The 24979-nt window shown below is 36.3% G+C and overlaps 1 protein-coding gene across 1 annotated transcript in view; it reads right to left on the bottom strand.

Annotated features, from left to right (window-relative positions):
- LOC108358435 (Down syndrome cell adhesion molecule-like protein Dscam2) overlaps nt 1-24979 on the bottom strand; it is a 147493-nt gene that overhangs the window by 50459 nt on the left and 72055 nt on the right. The window contains 8 exon segments of the mRNA XM_017609764.1: nt 756-866; nt 1268-1427; nt 6581-6717; nt 8285-8489; nt 8634-8883; nt 17227-17344; nt 20224-20373; nt 23062-23223. Coding sequence (XP_017465253.1) covers nt 756-866; nt 1268-1427; nt 6581-6717; nt 8285-8489; nt 8634-8883; nt 17227-17344; nt 20224-20373; nt 23062-23223 — 1293 coding nt within the window.

Raw genomic sequence — 24979 nt, 5'->3', positions numbered from 1 at the left:
AATTGGAAAGCAGATTCATCTCGCCAAACTAAAATACAAGTCTGTTAACATGTCCTTTCGCAGAAATATGGTAGATACAAAGATTAGAACACTTTGGGGGCTTTCGAGAAAGCTATTCTATGCAAGACCTATGCCAGTGTTCGCGTGGGCGACGGGCGCCCCAGAACATGGGTGACGAAATTTACGATCTTTTCAACGACATGGACATCCTTCGACTCTTCCATCCATGATTGGATAACGAATTGAATGGCGCCCTGATCAAAATGGAAAAATCAAGGGCAGAATGACTTGTCTGCAGTCTATATGAACAACTGCGGCAGATTCGCAAAGGTCCCGGCTCAAACCAATAAACGGCTTTAGGCTTTGCCAAATAAGACAAAGAGAAGGAAGAAGAAGAAGAAGTAAATTTGGGACACCCTATATAACAGATGTAACCGTTTCCGCTGCTAATAAATAAGTCGTCACGATCACCTTAGTAGTAGAATTTGCCTACGTAAACTTACATGACTCGATATGTAAAACCCAGGACGCGCCCTCGCCACATGCTGTATGCTCTTCAACAACATGCAACAGCCCTATTCAGCGGAAATGCCCTCAGAAAGAGAATTTCGTTTCCCCAATTGACGCTGACTGGCAACCGAGCATATGCCATGACCTGTCAGTAACTTACCTACCACATGCAAAACAACTTTGTACATATATATATGCTCGCAGTGTGCGCAAATTAATAAATACATATGAACATGAATGCTTACCTTTCTCTATGATGATGCTGTCGATAGGATATCCTGCCACGGGACATTTCAAAAAAAATGTCTTTCCCGCCACTGCAGATAGTTTTGGCATCATGCGCACGTATGGCATACCTACGAACAGATGAGGAAATATAGAGCGAAGAGTAAAGTGATGAAGAATGTTCTGTTGAGTAAATGCTAGCTAAACAAACACATAAAAATATAAAATTCAGCGTAAAAGTCAAACTTTCATTTCAGCCAATGCTCCAAATGCATAAAAATATACGTACATATGTTTGTATGTGTACATATTTTAGCAATCCTGTCAATCAGTCTGTACTATATTGTTTGTCTCTGCGCTTTTGGCAGTTAGGGTATTTACTTTTTTGTTGTTACTTTTGATATGACTCCGCTGTTGTGCGCTGATGTGCACATACATATGTATTCATACATAAACGGGCACGTGTGTTTCATACCCATGCATATGTCTGTACTATGTATGTGCCTATGCACGCGGAGGCAGCTCAACTCACCGTAAATGTTTAAACGCGCCGAATGCGATGCTTCACCTGCCCGCGAAATGGCCTTACACTCATATTCACCGCCATCCTCCGATTTAACCGCAGATATATTAACATGGCTTATAACATCGCCGAACATTGTGACATATTGGCCAATCATGAGTCGATCGTTCTGTTCGGAAGATGCAAAAAAATTTAATATAGGTTTTAGTGTACCTTCAAAATATTTATAGTAAAGAATTTAAATTTTAATAGCTGTTTGCTTTTAACATAATTAAGTTGTCTTCATATTCTAGTGTCTGTATTTTATTAATAATTTTGATGTACATATTTCGGCTAGCATCTTAGCCAACAGAATCGTTTAGAATCTTTCTGAGAGTATATATAAGATTTGAATAGACAAGAGTGACGATGTCTCACGCAGCAGCTGAAGCTCTTCAACTGCAGCAGGTGGTTATTGGGCTCCAAAACGGTATTTATGGGGCGAGTGTTAGTGAAGGCGGTGACGCATTCTCTGTGGATGCCGTTACAAGCGCCGTTTCCGTCGGGCTCAATGGTTTTGTAGGTACCGTTCGGACCGCGTCCGTGCTTTCTAAAGTGCCTGGGATGCGCCCTGTCTCCCTCTTTCTTTGGCCTTTACCACCAAAGTGTGAACTTCGAGCTAAAGTAGCTCCGTGTCGTAGGTCTGAACGACATGGGCCATGTGGTCCACTCCCAGCGTGTCCTAAGACCTGTACAGTTCCTTAGGGGAGTCTATCCGATGCAATTGTTGCACCTAATCGAAGTGGAATTCGGATGGATTCATCCATGAGTATGCAGCAGATGTATGTCACTTGTGCTGAGTTGGGCCCAACGTCAGCCTTTAGAAGAATGATGTTGAGTAACCTTACTATAAGGCGTTGCTTCAGAGAGAAAAAGTCCGAGTCATTCGGAAATATGCACCGGAACCAAGTGCAGGTGTACTTACGTAGGTGCGTATAACTCAGCCAAGGATACTTTGCACTCAACCTTTCTTCTCACTCGTGAGCGAGCAAGGTACGAGATGAGGTAACCAATAAGGGTGGAGGAGCTTAGGATCACGACAGAGAGAGAAAGAGAGAGAGAGAGAGAGAGGGAGAGAAAGACACGGTGGGGATCACTCCGACTTGTTCGGTATAGAGCTCACTGAAGCTGGCAGCGTCTGTTCACTACACGATGCATCGAAACAAAGGTGGCGCCTTCCGGGGACCGCTAATCCTCTCTTCCTCGATTTGACAGCATTCACCCTCTCGCTGACGTCACATTATTATTTTTCAGCACTAGTGATGAATACTAAATATTCGTATTGTACCTATTTGCCAAAAAGTTGTACCTAAAAGTACATATACGTACCTAAACAGTAAACATGTACTTTTATGTGCATATATTTTTGTCACTTGGTGGACTGCATCTTCCATCTGTACCATAACAACTTTTGGACTTACATGAGACAATATTTTACTACGTTCCAAATGTACCTAAAATAATGTGATTGTACCGAATATACGTTTAAATTTAAGAAGCTGAAGAGTGAGTACAATTCAATCTAGCTTTACATCACTATTTCGCACCACTTGTTCGCTTCTTCCTCTTTTTCTTCAAAATTATTTTTTACACTCTCATTCTCAAAATAATGTGACGTCACACCCAGTTGCTCTCAGCTCGATTGGCGCAATCTTCTATTCTATCATTCTTGTGTTCACCAGGAGGATCAGCTTGAAGCCACAGAATGTAGTTGTGCGTTATTGGGCTTTGGACCCACCACTTAAAAACCTCTTCCTCTTCCTTCTAGGAGTATTAGAGAGAACGATTTTGCGGAATATCTACTGGCGCGACTGAGCGACGTGCTGTATGAGCTTTACAACGCCATATACAGAGTTCGCCGGATTAAATACAGCCCCCCCCCCCTCCCCTGCAATGGAAAAATTTGGCTTTACTTGGCATTTTTCAATCGACGTCAGTTGGCCAAGAAGAGAAACGAAATGTGAGCCTACAAGAAATCATCTTTCCATTGCTTTCGGACCGGGAGCAAACGGCCTGTCTTTAATAGTTCTTTTTAAATATTATTGCCACAAATTAAACCGAAAATCTAGCCTTAAACTCTGATTATTTGCGTTTTAGAACTTTCACATAAATTTGACGTCCAAATTATGTATGTATTAGAAATTCCTCAGAGTCAAAGTTTGCCTTTATATTTTCCTTCTTGCAGCATATGTGAAAAAGGGTTACAGCAAAAGCAATGATGTGGCAATAATAATAAGAATGTATGGCCAGTAGTAGTGGTACATAGTTTAAGTTTTCCTAATATCTGCTCCCACCAACGGTGCTGTTGATGCTTCAGCCTCGGCTTGGCTGCTGTCGAAGAACATGGACGCAAAGCACCAGAGCAACCAGCGCCACAGCCACAACTTCAACATTCTTCGCAATTGTTCAGTACGTACAAATCACTATGAAATGGTTCGCATGGTTGCAATGGCATTTGCGTAGCAATTTTTGTTTATGCGAGTATGCTAGACGGCGATGATAGCTTTTGCAAAGTTGTGGCATAGAGGAATAGTTATAAATATGTCTTTACATACATACTAAAGATCTGCATGGGAGGTCATTTCGCTTATCTCGATTGTTCCGGCTTTCTAATAGATTAACAATGCGATATTTACAAACACAAGACGCACTGAACGTCCAAATAGTATTTTCGTGTGAGTTTGTGCAGACCTTTACTGCGTACATTCACATGCAGAAGGTTGTGGCGATGACGTTTGAAGATGATGGCGTTGGTGAATGCGAAAGCGCACAACTCTGGCGATGACTTTAATTTGCGTATTCTCTCGTGCATAACATCAAAATGCAACGAGTTATGCAAAATACGCATACCCGTCGGTTGTCCCAACAGACATCAGTTGCTGGTAGAGCACCAAAAACAATATAAAATCTAAAAGAAAGCGCATATGCAAAGCAGTAACGCTTTAGAGAAGCGTGGAGAGAAACAACAACAGCAACAGCAACCAACAACAGCAACAGCAACTGGCGGAGCTAGTAGAAAGCATAGAGGCAGCAGCATCAGTCGCAGCCAAAGGATAGCCAACTAAAACACGATGTGCCGCAACTATGCTCAGACCCCATTGCTGTTTGGGCGAGTGTGTGTCGACGTGGTTGAGTATGTGTTGAAGTTGGTAATGAAATTCGAAAATATTTCAAGCATTGCTATGCTCAAGCACATGCCACAAGTATGTGGCGGCACCTCCAGTCGTTTCTAATGCTTTTACTATTGCTCCTCACACATATCCTTCTTCGTTCGAAACATAAAATTTGCTACGTCAGAAATTGCATCTGTGTGTGTGTGTGTGTTTGTCTGTTAATGTTTTCTACAATGTGTCATATTCAAGCTTTGTTGGTGACAGCATTTTCGCGTAGATGCCTGACTAAAAGCTGCTTACATACATATGAACGTTTGCTCCTACCAGCAAACAAACAAACCTAGAATTTCCTCAAATGGAAAAATTGAATTTGAAATATGAAGACATTTCCAGAAGGAGGAACAGCAGCATTAGCAGCAGCAAATGACACAGACGAGCTGTCTTCGTTGCGAGCACACTTGACTGACAGGTAAGTAATCGAGTTAATATTTTTAATCCTTTGCTAACGAACAGCTGTAGCACAATACTGTTGAGAATGGAGCGCGCTATTTGCTATGCTTTTTATACCCGAGCGCACTTGTGCACAAGGGTATTATAACTTTGTTCACATAACGGTTGTTTGTAACAGGCAAAACGAATCGAGACAGATATAGACAAATGTATACATAAATGATCAGAATGAAAAGAGAAATCGATTAAGCGGTGACTGTCTGTCCGTCCGTCCGTCCGCCCGTCCGTCCGTCCGTCCGTGCACACGATAACTCGAGTAAAAATTGAGATATCTTAACGAAACTTGGTACGTGAACTTCTTTTGGGCGTGGGACGGATGGTATTGAAAATGGGCGAAATCGGATAATAACCACGCCTACCTCCCATATAACGGTAATTTTAAGAAATACGAAAACTGCGATATTTTAGTAACTACTGAAGATAATTCACTCAAAATTGATATTTACAATGAGTTTCAGACGGAAAACATGAATATTATAAATTTTTGGAAAATGGGCGTAGCCACGCCCACTTATGGTTACATGTGTATATCTTGGTAACCGCTACACCAATTTCTTCCAAACTTGGCACAGTTGTTGGCCTTGGTACAGCATACTAAATGGCCGAAAATTTAAAAAATCGGACAATAACCACGCCCACATCCCATATAACGGTAATTTAGAGAAATACAAAATCTTCGATAAATCAGTAAATATTGAAGCTAATTTATTCAAAATTGATGATTGCAACAATTCTTTACCAAGAAATACGTTTATGACAAAATTTTGGAAAATGGGCGTAGCACCGCCCACTTGTGATCACATATATGTATCTCGCTAACCGTTCTAGCAATTTGTACCAAGCTCGGTATGGTTATTGTGCTTGCCACATAAAAGCAAACCGTTGAAAATTGTTGAAATCGGACTAAAATTGAGGCCGCTTTTCATATAACGGTAAATGTCAGATATGCTTGAAACTGCAATATTTCGAAATTTAAGGACGCTAATTTACTTAAAATGTATACAGCCCGGCTTATCATGTAGCGGTAGCTTTCAGAAAGGTGGAAAACATATATTTAATACTTGCGCCGGGTATTTAATGTTCGGCTCCGCCCGAACTTAGACTTTCTTACTTGTTCATTTTACATTTTTCATTTAACACCACATTTCAGTTATGCATGTAAATGTGAATTTTATTAATCTAAAGTTGCGTACGCGTAAGATATCTGTGTGCATATCGCACATGATCTGCAAAAGTGACAAAACTCAAAATTTGGCATTTTTGAAATTATGCATTGAAAATGTACACAGAGCTTTTATTTACCTTTCAGCAAAAGTTGGAGCAAATTTTTATTATAATTTGTTGAAAAACTCTAAAGTAAAGTCTCCCCTGCCCATACGATTAGCATGTGCTACGAAATAGTTTTTCACATTTTCTGACGTACGTTTAATTTTGAGTTCTGACACTTTTGAAGATCGTGTGTGATATATACATATGCATGAATGTAAGTGCTTGCTATGTATATGAGTTAATTCCCAAAACTGATGACTTTTTTCCACTTCAGCGCCACGGCGTTGAAACTTTAGCTAACTCGAGTTGAAATTTTCCAGTTCAGTGAATGCGAAATTATTCCTAAGTAAATATGTATTTACATATTTGACGCATTAATATAACTACTTACATTTGGTAGAGGAAATCCGTCTAAGTGCCAGACAATTTTTGGTGTTGGATTGCCACTTGCGCTGCATTTCAACGATACTGATGGGCCGGGTTGTATAGTTTGTTCGATGAATTTGTAAATCAGTTGCGGTGCTACCTCTGTAAGAGAGCGTTTATGTTATATAGAAGAAAATGTATTTGTCGTAAAAGTTAGGAAGCAATTAGGGGCATTATTTCAATTGACAGAATGAAAAGGGCAACTCTACAAAGGTTAAATAGCTGTTGTGCTCCTATAGTGCAAAAACCATGTGATTTGCAAATGACCTAAGATATTTCCACAGGGGTAAGCATCTTAAAAGTTTCCAAGCACTGCCGGCTGAGGATAACATACAGTGTATGGCTTTGAAACAGGCGGTTCAGGAATGTTTTCTTTTCTCTCTTCTTGAAATTTTCTACAGAAATTGCGAGGCGTTTCCTCACACGTTGAGCGTGCCTATCCATCAGGCATTGTACTACAATAAGGGAGTTTAAGACGTTGATCTAGAGATAGAGTGACTCCCCTTATGCTCAGTTCAAATGCAGGCGCACTATATTGCCATTTGCTATCTTAGTTCCGGTACGAAGTTGCGAAGCCCACTCGGGATCAAACCATTTCTTTAACGCAATGAGCTTTCAGCACTATCTTACACTTTTACACAAATATAAATCTTCGCTATCTCCACAAGGTCTGTAGAGCTGGTCCTCCGAGCGTATGTAATCGCATTCTACTAAGTACTGGGCAGTGGCTGATAAGGTGTTGTACACTTTTATCTTTTTCTTTGCATCTACAGCCTCGGCAATAGTTCGGCTCACTCTCCCTATCAAGGGATGTACGCTAAATAAACAGTGACATGTAAGTACTCATTCTATTTTAAATCTAAAAGTATATAGGTAGTCTAGCAGTTTAATAGGGGGAGAGGTTTCTCTGGCGCTCGTTTGCAGCTTGTCTTGTAATGTTCTTAGCAGGTAGTTCCAAAGGGAGTTAGTCACACTGGTGTATGGCATAGAAGCATGAACAATGAAAATATCTGATGGGGCGAGTCTTGCAGTTTTCTAGAGAACAATTCTGCGACAGATTTACAGGCCTTTGCGCATGGTCGACGACGAATTCCGAAAACGATAAAACGATGAGCTGTATGAGCTTTACAACAATGCGAATTAAAATACCGCGGCTACTCTGGATTGGTAATTTCGTACGAATGAACAGAAATGTTTCCGCTCTTAAAGTGCCCAACGCGGGTCAGTGGACACAGAAGAGAAAGTACTGGCGATATATATCGAAGTGGTCCATAACTAGTTTCAAAAGAATCCCCAAATAGACGTGAACTAACTCGGAATAGCCCTGACCAGGTCTCGAAATGATGCCAAACTAGTCCCGAAATTATACCAAACAACTATGGAAATGTTCCTGAAATAGTCCTGGAACGCGCTGAAATGATCCTAAAAACTATACGTAAACTTATCCCGTTTATGTACACAATAATCAATTACAGATTTTCTGCTGGGTTAAAAAAAGCTGCCAAAAATGTTCGACTGGGTTAACGAAAATTTTACCCAGATCGCAGAAGGAAACATTTATAAAAGAATGAGATTTATTGAGCGTGATAACATTAAAGAGTTTATCACCCATAGATACTTGTTTAATTTTTCCTCAAAAGCAAACTTTTAAATGAAAATATTGACTCACCTCCAAGTCGTAGTTCGGCGGTACCTTGCGCAGATTCTAGATCATTCTTCACAATGCACTGGTACATGCCCTTGTCCTCTTTGGTAATGGACGTAATGCGAATATGTTCTGTGGACAGCAATCGAACACGCGCGCCGGAGCGCAGTGGTTGGCCATCTTTCAGCCAAATGATGCTCTGTTTTGGGAATCCCGAAATGCTGCACATCTAAAAGTAAAAAATAAAGCATATGCAGACCCGTGCAAAATATCACTAATTAGGCGCAATTAAAGGCATGTGAACGAGGAGTTTTCTATTTTCATTGACATTTTAATGGATTTTACAAATAACTGCCCCCGGTCAGCAACTTACCAAATTTGCAGTTTTCCCCAAATTCACTGTCTGTATGGTGGGTTGTATGCTGGCAGTGAGCTGCGATGTAACAGCAATTTGTACTTCCAAAGTTTCGCTGCCCTCCGAGTTGGTGGCAGTGCAGAAGAACGCCCCACTCTCGGACCGATCGACTGCGGTAATAATTAGAGTGCCTTCTTTAATTTTGGCGCGTCCCGTCGCCAGCAGATGTTGTATGGATTCCTCGTTATTTGGACGTTTCGTATGCCAGCTGAAAGTAATTTGCAGTAGATTATTAATACATAAATATGCAAGCGAAGTTTTTTATTTATACACAAGAATGGAAGTGGCTAAAAAGCAGCTAAATGCATGTAGTAAATTCCAGGGCTTCATAAGCTTATTTTCTTAATATTTGGCACACAAGTGCTATAAGAGTTGGTTAACTTTGAAGATTTTTTCGTTTTCGTTGCATTTAAGCAAACCACTTAGACTAATGCGCAATTAAGTGGAAAAGCTGTGCGACCCACTTCACTTTATGCAAAATCATTCACATAAGTCACAATCAAGTATTTACATACGTACATACAATGTACTTGCACAATTTATTCCTTACCCGTATATAAATAACCCAGCAGCTAAAATTATAGGAATCTTGCAAAATAACTAGTCCCATATGACCTACTTTATAATGAACTAAAAACTGGTTTACCTACGGGAAAGGCATTTGCTACGGAAACTATAGCTCAATGCCAGCTCGCCTGAATCGGTATGAACTCATTCCTATGCAGGGATACTTTACTTACACCGACGTCATACATATCAATAACCATAAATATTAAGCGATGGCTGATTACGATTTGTTAGATGTTGCCATGTGACAGCTCCCCGACTGTGGGCCTCGGTGGTCCTTGTCCAGTTTGCTGCTGTTAATGACAACACTGACTATATTTCTGTTTTAGCACATCGTCTTTCTGATCGGTATAAACGGGTATAGCGCACAGAGAAGCTGAGACGGCAAGCTTGAGAATTAAAAAAAACCAAGCTTCTAAGTATGCCAGCGAAGTCTTGTTGTGACGTCTTAGTCTCCGACCAAATTCTTAAGACTGTAAGGAATTTCACATACCTCCGCATTGAAGTTTCCCCCAGCGGCGACGCTAATAAAGAAATTAACCACAGAATAAGTAAAGTCAAAGCAGCCTTTGTCATGATTTACACCTTGGAGCGAATCAACAAGCTGAGGTTCAGCTTACGCTTTTCAAATCCAGTGTCCATTTGTAGGCGTCTGCAAGTTTTCGTAAACAGATGTCCCAAGCCGATAACCGGAAGTAAGACTCAAATAAAATGTGGAGATATCTAGTAGACTAAAAGCCTGAAAAAAGTAGCCCAACGCGGCCTCCACGGCGCTCAGCCATTTTGCGGTCCAACCAAGCGATACACGGCAGAAGGTATGATGATTCTCAGGTTGGAGCCTAATGGCGTATGTCAAAGGGCAAAAGACAATCTGAGTGATTTATAACTCCCAACCGAGTAGCCTTTGAGCGACTGCTTGGCTTTAGCCGGAAGAGTTTAATAACTAATATTGAAAGCTGAGAAATCATATTTAAAGAATGGACATTTCTGATGAGATGCCCTACAGGTTCAGTGGATTGGTGCAGCAAATTAGCACATAAGTAATATTTTATTGCCCACGTACAATTGGCCTAAAACTTGAATCCAGCTATAAACCGGAAAATGACAACCTCCAGGATGATAAGATTCATAAATTAGTTGGAAGTGACCATTCAATGAATAGCACAATAGATCTATGAAGCTCGATCGCAGATCTAGCATGCTCTAATAACAATACTAACAAATAAATAAAATAAAATAAACTTTTTAATATACCACGCTTTTATAAATGGACTAAAAATTAGAAAATAATATATCTCAGTCCCATAGAATTTGTTTTGTTTTTGAAAAAAAAAACACAAAATCAAACGAAAGAGATAGCGAAGTAAATGTAACGGTGCTTTAAAGCTTTTGAGATGGGGACTTCAGGAAAAATAGTATCGCTTTGTGGAATAATGACTTTCAAAAATAGGCGGTTTAAATCCTTTTCCGTTTTTTTTTGCCTGAAACCATTATGCAATGAAGTTTTTAAAAAGTTTTAAACCCGAATTACCAATGTTCTTACATCAAGGAATTCATTTACTTTGCTGCAAGAGTCGAAAAAGCATTTCATTTTACAGAAGTTTTACAAAACCAATCAAGTTTAAAAGTCGTTTTTAGGTAAAAAGACAAAAAATCAAAAATTTTACTTGTAAAAGTCACTTTAAAAGTCTCATTAAATGTAAAATTACTTTCATTCCAAGACCGACCTTCAAAAGTAAAATCTTAGAATTTTAATCCTTTGACATGAGAACAGTGAACTTAAAATATATACATATATCTTAAACCGATTTTTTTGTTTTTGCGACCATGGAAATGAATTCCCTGATGCAAGAACAGCAAAAATATCTGTAGAAAAAGTTCATTGCATACTGGTTTCGGGAAAAAATTAAAATCTTCAGTATTTGAAGGTCACTGGCGTTTGAACAGCCATAAAGCACTGGGCGTTTCATATTAGTGGAGCAAAAAATTCGGGCAGAAAATTCGCCTTGGTATCGGGTTTCGATACGAGTATTTTTTTTTATCCCTGCTCAGTACTTGGTTCAAAAGTATTGATACCAAAATTGCTTGGTATCGAACGAAAAGTATCGAGTATTTACTTGTATTTACTGGTATAGTTTCACCCCTAAATGGAAGTGTTTTGACTTGAGTTTGGGTGGATTGAGGTGAGGGCCTGGGAATCCACCATCAAGTGCAATATGACCATGGAAATACAATGCCGGCGATCGGCGAACTCACCACAGCGAAATTCCCGCTGTCAAAATTGGCATATGAAATTAAACATAGCCAAAGTAAAATGCGAAGTTTGCTCGGCGGCGTTTCGTGGCGATAGATTTATTTCTATCGCTCTGCTGGAAGATGATGGCAGTACATGCCAAAGATGGCCGTATGTTTTTTTGCTTTCAAATATTTAGAAAAAAAAACAACACGAATTATTTTTGTAGGTTGAAAAATACAGCGATCGATTCGTTAAATCTGGCTTAAAATAAAATACTTTATAACAATCCCCCCTTGTCTTATGTTTATATTTGTTATCATTTCATCATTTCTAAATATGGTTTCGTTTTTCAAAATATGGCCACCTAAATTATAAGTGCGACGAAATGGTATCAGCTGTTTTCGCTACCGCTCTAATCCTGTTAAAGTAGGCGAAATAGCAGGGCGAACTGTGAACGACGACATCGTCCAATTTGGCGAACTTCACCGTTGGCCGGGTATTGTGTTTCAATTATGACAAAGGTTGAAAAATACCCGTTAAGAAGAATTGGCAACTTCGGTCAGTCCACAACTTTCTCCATTTTATTAGCCATCATTGATATCAGGAAAAAAATTGCATTTACGCTTCGGTGTCATATTTTGTAGTCCCCGAAAAATGAATAGAGTTTTGTAAAATTAAATGCATCAAACTATAGAACCAATCCCACCACAATAAGAAAGGATGTCTGCCTCCGTAATATAGAAAATGAATTTGCATTGCATCGACTCTCAACCTGTTACTCAAGAAGGTAGAAATGTAGCAAGACAAAATCTCTGAGGACCTATTTTTTGACAAAGCTTTCATTGAGCTCATCAACCTTCGCCATCCTTGCCAAGATGGAATTGAAACCGAAGCAAAAGGTTTTCAGGAGTTAGAGGAAGGCAGCATGCCATATCAGCTGTCGGAATAACGCCGCCACTGCTGTAAATTATAATTTCAAAAGAATACGCACGTTTTCTTATTTTATCATGTGGTTAAAGTAAAGTCGTTTCCCTACAAAATATTAAAAATACTGGATGACGACAGAAGCTAGGTCTGTCAAGCATGCAAACAGTGTTTATAGCTAAGACCTCGAATTAATGAGTTTATAGGAGTGTTATCCACTGTGCTCGTATAGCGACGACTGTTATCTTTCGTGACGTTAAATTTGTCATCGAGATTTTTTCTATAGTCTTTACCTTCTGTTGGTGCCATACAGTAAGATGAGTTCAGTAACTGAACTTCAGTTACAATTTAACCCATGTAATATAGTGCATGTGAGCTGTACTCCTCTCAAATGAGGTGGCCAAAAAGAAGTTGCTTCTTATGTTATTAGCTTCTGGCTGTCAGTGCAAAGAAAGCTCTGCAATACTTTATTTAAATCAAATGTTGCCGACGCGATGACATTTGTGCAAACATCGTCAGCATTAGCACTACCCAATGAACGTTCTAAGAAAATTTAGTGTCAGTGGTAAGGGCTAAGGGCCTACAGTAGTGGTCGCTATTGTTACAGGCTGTTGTTGCTGTTACGCTGCCTAGTTGCCATGGCATATTAAAATATTGCATGTCAATGCACTCGAGCGTATCAACTCTTGTATGGTTGTAGTACCAACGTACGTACGCTCCACAAACTCCACCCAGGGAGCAGTCTCAACACACGTTTAGTGCAAATGAAAACACACCGCTATTTCGAACACACACACACAGGTGCATACATTCTCCTCAAACAAGCCATCACTCATTTTCGGTATGTTACGTATACGCCAGCGTGGCCACTAGTGCCTAACCACCGCCGCATTGCTTTGCAGTGATGCCAACTCTCTTAGGGCTAATTCCCCGAAATTCCAGAAAAAAATCCCCTACAATGAAATTCCCCCGAAATGATTTTTGCTACATATTTAAAGAACTTCATGCTAATTTTCTTTTTATAAAAAAAAGCAACAAATATAATAAACAAATTCGATGGTTTGGTGACGAAAACGAAACGAGAAAAGAGAGCGTCGAACGAAAACGTGAAAAAAGTGTTCGCTATCAGTGTTGCCAGAAAATTTTGAGGCCTACAGCAAGCCACACAATTCAGCCAAACAAATTAGCCAAAAATATATTTCTTCAAAAATAGCTAAACAAAATAAATAATTAGATTATTATAACGCAAACAAATATGAACTTAAATATTTACAAATATCAAATTGGAGCATTAAAATATTTTACAATGGCGATTCCAATATTTAAGGCAAAACGTTGTGAACAAAACCCGGCGGTTGGTTATAATTAATATACAAATATAATACATACTCGACCACTTCCTCGAATTTCGTCCTTATAACTTTATAATCTTAAAAAAAAAAAAAAAAAAATAAAAAATCAATATCCATTCGCCTTCGTAAATCAAAAAAAAAATATATATTTTTAAAAATCCTCAGAATTTTCTCTTTTAATTGTTACCTATGTTGCCATTCTACATTACACTGAATTTTTTAAATTAATTTTTTGAAATAATCATGTCCTTGAAATTACAAGGTCCTTTTCCAAAACCTGACGTAAGAGAGAAAAACTACAAGCGCAGTTTTACAATATTTTCGTAACTATATTGATTGCTTCGTGTGTATCGAAAATATTTTGTTTTTGTGTTATCGATATAACAAAAAGGGAATGGGCATGCCAAAATAGCTATTTTTGCACTGTTTGATATCCATCAAAATGATAGAACTCTGTGTAAAATTGGCGAAATTATAAAAAAAAAATTTAGCTAAAAAAGCTAACGCGATTTAAAAAAGGCTTACAAAATAGCTAAAGCTAAACGCAAATTTCAACAATTATTGTAATTTATAATTGCAATTTTATCAAAGTCATTTGTATATTGAATTGCCCCAAATCTAGAGCCATTTCCCAATTCTAGCGATAAATTAAAATTCCATCGAAATAGGTGAATTATCCCGCAGGTTGGCATCACTGGTGGATTTATTGTAGTACTCATTTTATTTGACTGCTTGGTTGCTTACGGCTTGACTGTCCCCAGACCAATCGGCATGGTTGCGTATATTTTCCGCCGTCGCTTGCTTTTTTGCTTTTTCGTTCCGGTTTTTCATGCATGTCCTTTTACATTTCTCATTTTCTAGATTTTTCACATTGCATTTTATTTTTTCTCGTCTCTTATCGTGCCTTATGCTATTTTTTTTTTCTTGCCTCCTTGCTATTGTTTTATTTATGCCGTTCTGCTTTTTAGTTTTTCTGCTTCTTAATTTTCTGCTCTTTACGTTTTTCGCTTTGTGATGCTACACGTCTGCGGAGTATGTGGAAAGGACATTGGTGGAGGTGCGGAGCATGGGACAGTTACGGCAGTCATGTGTGTTAAGTTGTTTCCCCAGCTTACTCCCACTCATCTCTATTGTGACTTGGTCTGGTCTGCATCGCTTTGTCTCAGTTTGGTTTGACTTGATGCGGCGGCAAGTTTGTACGCGAAAACGACAACTCGCTTCCCCCTTCACACGTACGACGAAATTTTTTATTTTCTTTCCACATACGCATGTGTGAAGGTATGTTTTGTTTGGTGCTGCCATGAAATTGGCGCAGGTGAAAGAAGGCCGTAATGTGAGGTGCATTGGAAGCTGCTGCTTGCCTTCTGCTTTGTTTATATTTTCATGTAAATACTGAGATCCTTCGACATTCAGTTCATTTTCAGTAATTTAAATTTTTGCATAATTATTTCAGTAATTTCTTTCCTTCGGCTTAATTCAGGAAACATTTTTTTTCAACGCAAATACATTTGCTAAAATTTCCTGTTGTCCTACCACATATTCCTTAATTACTCTATAGTTCTCGGTTAGGCTTATCTACGTCTAGTTCCACGAATTTTTTGCTGTTGGTTGATTTTTCCGATAGGGTGAGAGGATAGTGTATTTTGGAATGAATTTCCTTCACCAATTTCCATGGTTAAAGTCTAATGGTCTTTAAATGCTTTATAAATCGAAAATTTTTAGGAAATTGTCACTTTATACAGCTTTTCAATTCTACTTAATTTTTTATGAACAAGGCCACAATGCTAGGATAAGAAGCTTTCTCTTAAGAGGCTTACTTTAGCACTTCTTATATTGTTCAATGCGTTACTGCTTAATAGATTTTGGGGGACCAGTAACTACAAGTAAACATATGAAGATATCGTGAACGTACCGCTAATCTTGTGTACCAAATTAAGAGACGGGTTGCTCGTTCACGTCTGTTACGATTCGAGCCCTGATTTTCGATTCGAGAACTACATACATTAAAATTCTAATGTAAAATCAACGTTAGAATACGATTAGATATCTAACCTCTTTCCCGATATTGAGAGCTAAGTCCCCATTTTGTAGAGCATTCTATAATTCTCGACAGTTTCTCTAATCGTCTTCTAACCTTCTACATTAGAGAAACCAATAAGATTTCTAATCGTTTTCCAATCGTCATCTAATCTAAATGTTTGTTGGGAAGACTGATTCCATCGATCTACCCTTCAACTAGGCATGCTGAGAAAGACTCAATTTCACTGAAGGATCCTGTTTCTTATATCAACACAAGTTAATCAGTCTCTTGAGTGGCTCTACTGGTCAATGCGATACTTTTTTCAGGAGGCGCGAGAGAAACGCCTTACTAAATATATCTCAAGCTTAAGTTTTCGAAAATAAATTACGAAAAATTGTTGATTATCACAAAATAAACCATATCGACATAAAGACAAATATTTTAAAAATAGTTCTTGGAAAACGCCCATTTTTTTAATCACGTTTTTATAGAGAATTAAACAACGATTACGATGGCATAATCCTTAATCCCTAGTCTTCACTATGCAAATTAACTTCAAAAAGTGCAATTGTTAATAATTAAGTTAGCCTTAGAACAATCTTGACCATCTTATATATAGAAATGTAAAACCGTTTCTTTAGCTTTAAAACGACGTTAAGATGAAGTCTCTACGATGAGTAGTCAGAATCATGAAAAAATGCAAAAAATAGAAAAAAATAAAAAAAATTCTCGAACACTAGTTAGTTCATTTCATATATAGAATCCATAAAAAATTTGAAGCGAATTGGAGACATGACATAGTTTTTTTTTAACGAAATCCGTCCCTCTTCAAAGAGAGTGGCTCATATAGAATACATTTATTAAATTTTATAAATTACGAAATAACCTTTTGATTACCAGTAATAACTTCTCTTCAGAAAAAAAAAACTATAGACGCACCGTTACACTTTTAATAGGTAATCGAAGTCGCACAAAAAAAAAACGTTTCTCTGCTTTAGCTTACTGACTTGCATCGACTAGCTAAATTATAACGATTTCTCAATTTTATGTAACTATCATTTGAATGAATGTGACTGGTGGGACACTGAAAATAACTCAATGATGAATTGTAGCCAAAATACTTAATTTCCCCAATTTTTTCTTTGTGGAGTAATATATAAACTATACGATTTCTTTTTCAATAAATAGTTGGCTAATAAAACCAAGTGTAAAGTAATGCATGAAATAAAAGTTTCCATAGAAAAAAATTACAATTTCTTTTCACTTTTTAATATTTTTCAACAGACTAATGAAATGTAGTCATTGTAAAAGAGGCTACTATAGGACATTTTAATATTTACGTTATTTTCCTCTTTTACATGGAATGACTCTAGGGCTTTTCTATATTGAATTAACGATTTGTAGGTATGTAAATATATATATGTCTACAATAAAATAGATGTAAATAATTACCGATAGACTGGCTTCGGGTTGGCATAGGCCACACATGGCACAACAACAGGATCGCCCAGGCGCGCCACTATACTTGTGGCCTTTTCATTCATAATTGGTGGCACAAGTTCACGCATTTCTGTGAAAATATGCAGCGAAAAATAAATACATTATTAACAAATAAAATTGAGAGAAAGTATGGAATTTTGTGCAGAGAAATACATACATACATCTGAATTTATGTACGTGTAAAATAAAAGAGTAACATTCAAAATATGTGTGTGCGTTAAAAACAGTATGTAAATATAATTGAAATTAATATTCATAAACGGCAATTATGTGGCACCGCCAATAAAATGTAAATATTTTTTTATTTTTATTTTTGCCACGATTGCTGTTTATACGAGTAATGATACTTGTGCACCTTTTTCATGTATGTACAAATGTACATGCATGCATACATACAGTGTTTAAGTGCATTTTAAACGTTTTAAGTGCACAACACGTTTAGCAAGTGTTCATCTCTGCATACATAACTACATACATACATGTACACCACAAGTAGGTTGCTTTCGTAGGTTTTGGAGTTAACGCTAATTAATTTGAAGATATAATTAACACACCGCAAAACTGCAAATTCCCTCGCGAAGCTTTGTTCATATTTGCGGATGCACACATGCAGTATTGAGCAAAATATAAGCAATTACTTCATCGAATGCAGCTAGTTTTAAATTCCTAACACAGTTATTTGTCTTAAGTAAATAGAAGCCAATCAACGTCATAACTTTTATACACTTACTAGCATTCGATTGGGTGCAATTTTTCATAGCATTTTTGGGCTCTAATAGTTTAAAAACAACCGGTCACTAAACTACTGCAATCCATTCTTTTTGTTCATCTAGTTACTAGTACATGTATTCATTAACGAAGCTCCCTCTACAAAATTGGTGCAGGTAAAAAAAATTTAAATTACGGGTGGTTCTTTTTAAAATCCAATATGACAAGCGAAGGTTTGAGAAATGATTGGATTCACTTGAAGTTTGTTACTCGGTGATTTTTAAGACGGCTGGTTACGTATATGATAAAAAAATTTTGAAATTCAAAATAGCGGATTAAATTTGGCAAATACATTTCTGATAATTCATTCATGCACTCTCCAAAGGTGCATAACACACTTTTTTTGCTTATTCTTATTGACAGACCTGTACTCTCTTCCTCAAACCGATTTGAAATGAATCCAAAAACAATAAAAAAAAACTGGCACACACAATGTAAATTAAGACAAATATTACAGTTTTACCTAAAACCTCTAGTTTGCATTTTACAGTTATCTTTAGCTTAGTTTGAATGCCTTTTCCTTAATTGGAGTTTAATCAGTAAGTGATTACCAGAAAAAATTTGGTTAATCAGGAAACATAAATTAACATAAAGGATTAACATCGGAGAGGTGAGATCGTAGGGAAAGTAGGGAAAAATTTGGAGTTTGCCATATGAAAAAATTTTACCAAAAGTGTTCCTAAAGGCAAAGGAAATCGGTTTGGTGGTGCAAATTCGATTTAATTCGAAGTTTTTCGAATTTTCATAAATTTTGTTTACTGAAAATTTAAGTTTGTTTGAAAGAATGATTACTCAAATGGAAAAAAAAGATTCAATTGAGCTCACAATAATGTGATTAATTATCCGTATCGCTCTTCTTAGATTCAAAACCAAAAATAAATATAAATAAGAAGAATTTTTTTCTCAAATAAAAAATATTAGAAAAAATCCAAAAATTTATCAAATTGTATCATGAATTTTTCTGTAGTATTAACTAAAATATTAACAAAATTTATATTGAAACTAATTTTTTGGGACGTATAATATGTGAATTAAAATAAAATAAAAAGTCATTAAAAGTTCTATCGAGCCACATTTTCTTGAATTATGTCAACAAATTTCACTTCTACATTTGGTCAGTTTTTCTGATATAATCAAGACGCATTTGACATCAAACGAACAGCTGTAAGTTGAGCCCGGTTTGGATGTCAGTAATTTTGGCATAGTAAATACATTTCAATGTGACTTAATACTTAACCCATTAATCCGTTCGTTACATTCTCTTGTATATTTTTAATTTATTTGATGCATCGAAAATATCGATGTTTATTTAGGATGCATCGTCATGTATATAGCGATGAATTTTCTTAACTTTCATCCCTAAGGCAAATGTGGTGCCACACACAGTGATGCCAAATTTAGTCGGAAGAAAAAAAATTCAGAGTTGTTTTTTTGTAAATAAACACGAAATAAATTGTTGTTGTTGGATTGACTACAAATCGTTTTGAGAGACAGAGAGTAAAGATGTACCAATAAGAATATACAACATAAGTATGAAAGTTATGGGAACTTGTAAAGATATCGGCGTCTGAAATAAAAAGTGTCACCTATGTTACAGTTTTGCACGTCACTGTATTTATGTACATTAGAGCGTACCGAAAAAAAGGCCACGGTACACCCCTTACACTAAAATATTTTTGCAATGCCATTCTGAAAAAAGTACTTTTGTTTGTTTTTGGCCGAATGTTGGGTTCGCGATTTCATATTATTATATTAGAATTATTTCTTTTGCAAACCTCATCGACCTCAGTTACCCCTTTCTAGTACTTACCCTCTTATCAATTTAAAGTAACACCCTCACGTCAGTAAATTTTAGATCATCAAAAATCATTAAACTTTCGCTAAGTAGAACTATTAAAAAACAAACAATTAATTCGGATTGTAAGTGTCACTGAACCCCTAGATTGGACCAAAAAGAGTTTGTTTTTCGAAATTGCCTTGCAAAACACTCGTACTTTAGACTAAGGGTGTACGGCGAATGTTGTTTTTTGCTTGTAAGGTGGTACGATCTAATGTACCTGCAAACATACATACAAACATATCTATGCCGTGTGATGAGGTCAAGCATGCATGGCTTTTGCTATAATTCATTCTCTACATATTGTTGCTGTTGTTGTTGTATGTATTTGTAGCTTAACTTACCAGTCAATTGAATTTTGCCCATATTGCTGCTTACAACAGAGTCCTGCGTTAGCTTGTGATGGGTGCGGCAGCGATAAACTTTATGCGCATCGGTGCGTGTGATGTTGTAAACCAGAAGTTCGCCGGTCGGTAGCATATGATTCTTGCCATCTAAAAGCACACATAGAAGCAGAAAAAAAAGAAGCACAGGATATCAAAATAAACTTCGAGAAATAAAACAAAATTGGCAAAACAGTTACGCTTGAGCGCAAATGTTGAGTGCAATATGTATATTTTCTTGTTTATTTTAGGTTTTAGTTTTTTTTTTTTTATATATGTTTATTCGTTGTCTAACATCTTGTTTTTGTTCTTAATAACATAGTTCAAAATGCATACTCATGCATGTGTGTGTATGCGGACGTATTTAAATAGGGAAGGGAGAGTGAAAATAATAAAGTTTTCAACAAGGATATGTGTACTGAGATAGTCGAATGACTGCTTAGGTGGTGGGTTGGTGCCAATCAAAATTTACAAGTTCCTGCAAAAAAAAAAACAAAACACCAAAAGCATGGTTGGCCAAGTTGAAGCCCAGGAGTGCGGAAAAGAGGAAGAGAAACCTGTAAGTTAATGAAGCTGCAGTTGACTTTTGCTGGTTCATTGATACTTGAGGATGTATTATTTTTGGTAGGTAGCGAAGAATTAAATAGTACGGTTAAAGAAATAAGCTTGGGCTTCGCTGTGATATTTGCGTCTAATTGAATAACCTTACTTCGCCGAGGTGATTTCTTGTGACAAAATACGCACCCCGGTTTCCAATATCGTTATTGAAAATATCTGTATGCATTTAGTTTAAGTAGACAATATTCAACCTATTTGATTAAAAAGAGGAAAAATATGATGTACCTTATCATTCCAAACCACAATAGTAATTTTTGTGATAGTTATTTAACATGATATATTCAAAATTGGACTCTTATGCCGAATTTGCAATTGGCATTGAAATGACAAAAAATATATGCCATTAAAAAAAATGAAATGTGGAAATGAACTTAATTTTTTACGTAATGACACGCATATTTTTTAATGCCCAACTTGGTCATTTTTGCCATTTAATGCCTACTGGAAATATAGATTTAGAAAAGCTCTAAAGTGAATGAAACATACTTTTTATTTCTTTTGTTTTATGTTAGTTAAAAACTTAAATCTATACTATCTACTAGCTTTTACCCGCAGCTTCGCGCGCGTTAAGTTCGGTTTAACTTTATGATTGCTAACAAGAAAATACATTAATAAATGTCACAATGTGTTTATGGTCAGAAGGCTCCAGAACATGTTCAATTCGCCGAATTTCAACTGAATTTGGCACTTCAATAAAAAAAAACAACTAACAATACTTTGCGATATACACATAGATTTTTTAAAAATATTTTTGCTATTATTTTAAAAAATATGCCTGAATAAAAAAAAACCTTTTTTTTTAGAAATATTTTCGAAATAAAGCCTTTTGAAATATCTTTTGTTTGACTTGCCATCATTTTGTAATATTCCAATTTACATGTGGATTAAATTTAATTTGTGTTTTATACAAGTGGTCACTCTCTTCAAAAATGTTTTCAAGCCACAAAACTTTCTTGAACCTCTTTCGAATAAAATTCATATTCTAATACTCTATTTAACTTGTGGAAAATGGGATTTGACTTTTTAGCAAGTGGCAACTCTTTTCAAAATGAATCCTTCATAAAGATCATTCGTTTGCCGCCTTTATTGTAAAAGTTCATTCGGCGTTCAACTTTATAATATTAGCAAGATTACATTTAACTTCCTAATAAAATTTCTAACCTGGGGCAACCCTCATATAGTCTAAGATCCGACAAGAGCGTGGGTTGGCTGAAAAATCCAGGCCAGAATATTTTTAATTAAATATTAAAAAATTATCATTATTTTTTTTTTAATTTGGTACTTATTTGTTGAATGAAAAATTTATATAACATTCGAAAAAATCAAGCCTATATAATGCGAAAACGTAGGGTTGTAAAAATAGCCTGGCTTACATATCGGGTTGGCAGGTATGAACAGGTAGGTAATACAAGTAATTTTCACGCATTCTATAGGTTTTATGCTATCTTTTGGTATATATCGACACTAGACACGAATAAAGGCTCGAGCTCAAAATGCGTGAAAAAGCGACAAACATACACACTCACTCACTCACAAACTTTCATATTAGTAGGATTTATTTTAACTTTTTGAGCCGGTGGCAACCCTCTTAAAGAATATTTTACTCAAAGCTTACTAAAACCTCTACCGTTTGACACTTATAATTAAATATTTAATTTAACTTGTTGATAAAAATGATTTAAAATTTCTAAACGGGTCGTAAATCTATGAAAAAATACTATTTTCAAAAGAAAAAAATCTTAACCCTCTCTCGTTTGATACTCATATTAAAAAATTAGCGAGGAAACTTGAATGAGTCGGAAGATGGCATTTCTGATTCTGAGGCACCAGAATGAGGAAGTGGCAAGCAGAATGCACGGAAACCATTGGATCGAAGAAGGCAATACCTTTTTTCATTTGGTGGGTTGCACATGCCAAAAACGATTATTCGACAAGCACAGCTCGCGTTTTGTGCACAATTAGTGAAATGTTATGAATAATTGAACTTTCTAATGATCAAACATACACTCTACACACTCGGATGCACACTCCTACACATGTGTAATGATTTTTAATTTGCCACATAACTAACAAAATAACAACCAAATTATGCATATCGGTTCGTGGATGGGCCCACCACTAGCAGATTCCTACTATGGCTTTCAGCGGGCGTCTAAGGTTAAATTTAAAATACCAGCTTACCTCCCTCCAGCGAAGGATATATGTTGAAATTTGGTTCCTGTAGCCATGATGTCACCGTTACATACTCCTTTACGAACGACGGTATATTGCACTTAATCAATACATTGCTGCCAATAAAACCGCCTGGATTTTGCACTTCCGGCTCATAGCGTTGATTTACAACTACAAATTACATGAAAAATAGAAAAGAGAGAAAAACGTTTGGAAATGCATTAATTAGTGAAATTTCACTAAAAGCGTTTAGAGCTTTGTAAAAAAAATACATATGTATGCGCAATTTTGTTTTTAATATTTATAGTTTCTAACTAATTTTCGTTTTATACATAAATTAATTTTGAAAGCTCTTTAATGGCGGAAGCGTATAATAAAATTAACTTTTACAATGCGCTGACAGGTTAGGTAAATTTTCCGAAAAGTATGCACGCTAAGTTGACCAAATGTACATATACTGTATACTTTAGGCTTTAGACTGGTTCAAAAAGAAAAAATCGACTATTTCTTTTTTTCAAAATCCCTTATCAAATATTTTCGGGACAGTGAAAAAAGTAGCCTGTAAAAAGCACAGCCCTTAATTTTAAGAATTAAGCCATTTCTGCTCTCACCGCCTCAAATATCAGAAATTTTTTTCTAGGAAATTTTATAATTTTTAAGTTTCTTTGGAAATAACGTAATTTAGGTAAAATTATTCACTAATCAAGCTTAACATAGTTTAAAAAGTACATTTTTATCGCTTGGAAAAATCACTGACACCGTCAACAAAAAGTCGATTTTTTAAACCAGTCTAATGTAGATACTCGCATTTAAATATGTATTTACAAATGCTGTGTAAAAGTTAATTTTACCACTTAAATGGTAGAGTCATGTGTAGTACATATTAAGGATGTGGAATTTTCGACACCGCGGATGGAAGTAAATGAAAAAAAAAAACAAAAAGTTGGCAATTCTACTTAAATTTATGAATTGCAACATTTTATTGAATAAAATGTAATGTTGCTGCCTTTCCAGGTTCCAGCCTTTTTCTTAAAGGGTCGTAAATAAGACCTATGGCCCTAAATAACTGCTCGCTCGGAACAATGCTGGATAAGCCCATACAAGTACATATCTGAGTAAGAAACTTAAAAATATTTAAAAGTTGCTTCGATTGATATCCCACTAGTTGAGAGAACTTTGAGTTATGTTAATTCTCTTTTATGTGACGATTCTAGAATCATGACGAAATCTCTCTTTAAATACCGCTTACTAGCCGAACCAGGTGTTGCAGGTTTTTCTGTACCCTTTTCAAAGAACTGCCCATTCTCATTCTTTTGGCTGTTCTGGCTGTTCGAAATTTTGTTTTTAATTTTTTTATTTAATTTTTCAGTTTTTCTTCTGCGACTGGTCCGAAAATATTGTGCTTACAACGAGGATCTAAATGGATATAGCAAATAAATTGCCATTTTACAGGGATCGAAATTTCGAAGAAAATTCTGTTTTCAAAGCCGTGCCTGCCAGCCGAATTGGATCAGAATATTGTTCTTTTTTAAATCATTCAGTTTTTTGTAAACATTTAAATTTCTGGAATCTTGGATCATATGCGGGTTTCAGAGGTGCTTAATTAACTTCTTGCAAAATTGGGACCATGTCAAAGTCGTTAATGCAAGGACTCAGCGCATTTTCTACCCTTAAAATTATATACATAACGTATGTATGTGATGTATCCTCACCATTAGCGATAGCAAAGTCACGTGGTCTGTCTTCACCTTTAGTTAGAGCCTTATTATTGATCTTATCTTTTGTACTATCATTCAATTGTCAATTTAAAAATGTCAATTATTTATATTATTTCCCAGATCCAGAAAGCACATTTTTCTTGAATAAAGATTGGTTAATAAAGATATGTTAATTTAATGTAGTAATTGGGACACAAATCACAAAATAT

This window comes from Rhagoletis zephyria, unplaced genomic scaffold, assembly GCF_001687245.7.
Source record: "Rhagoletis zephyria isolate East Lansing unplaced genomic scaffold, Rhagoletis_zephyria_1.1 Rzeph_scaffold_00255, whole genome shotgun sequence".
Taxonomy (NCBI): Eukaryota; Metazoa; Arthropoda; class Insecta; order Diptera; family Tephritidae; genus Rhagoletis; species Rhagoletis zephyria.
Note: the sequence above shows the minus strand (reverse complement) of the source record. Positions and strands in the feature narration are given on the sequence as shown.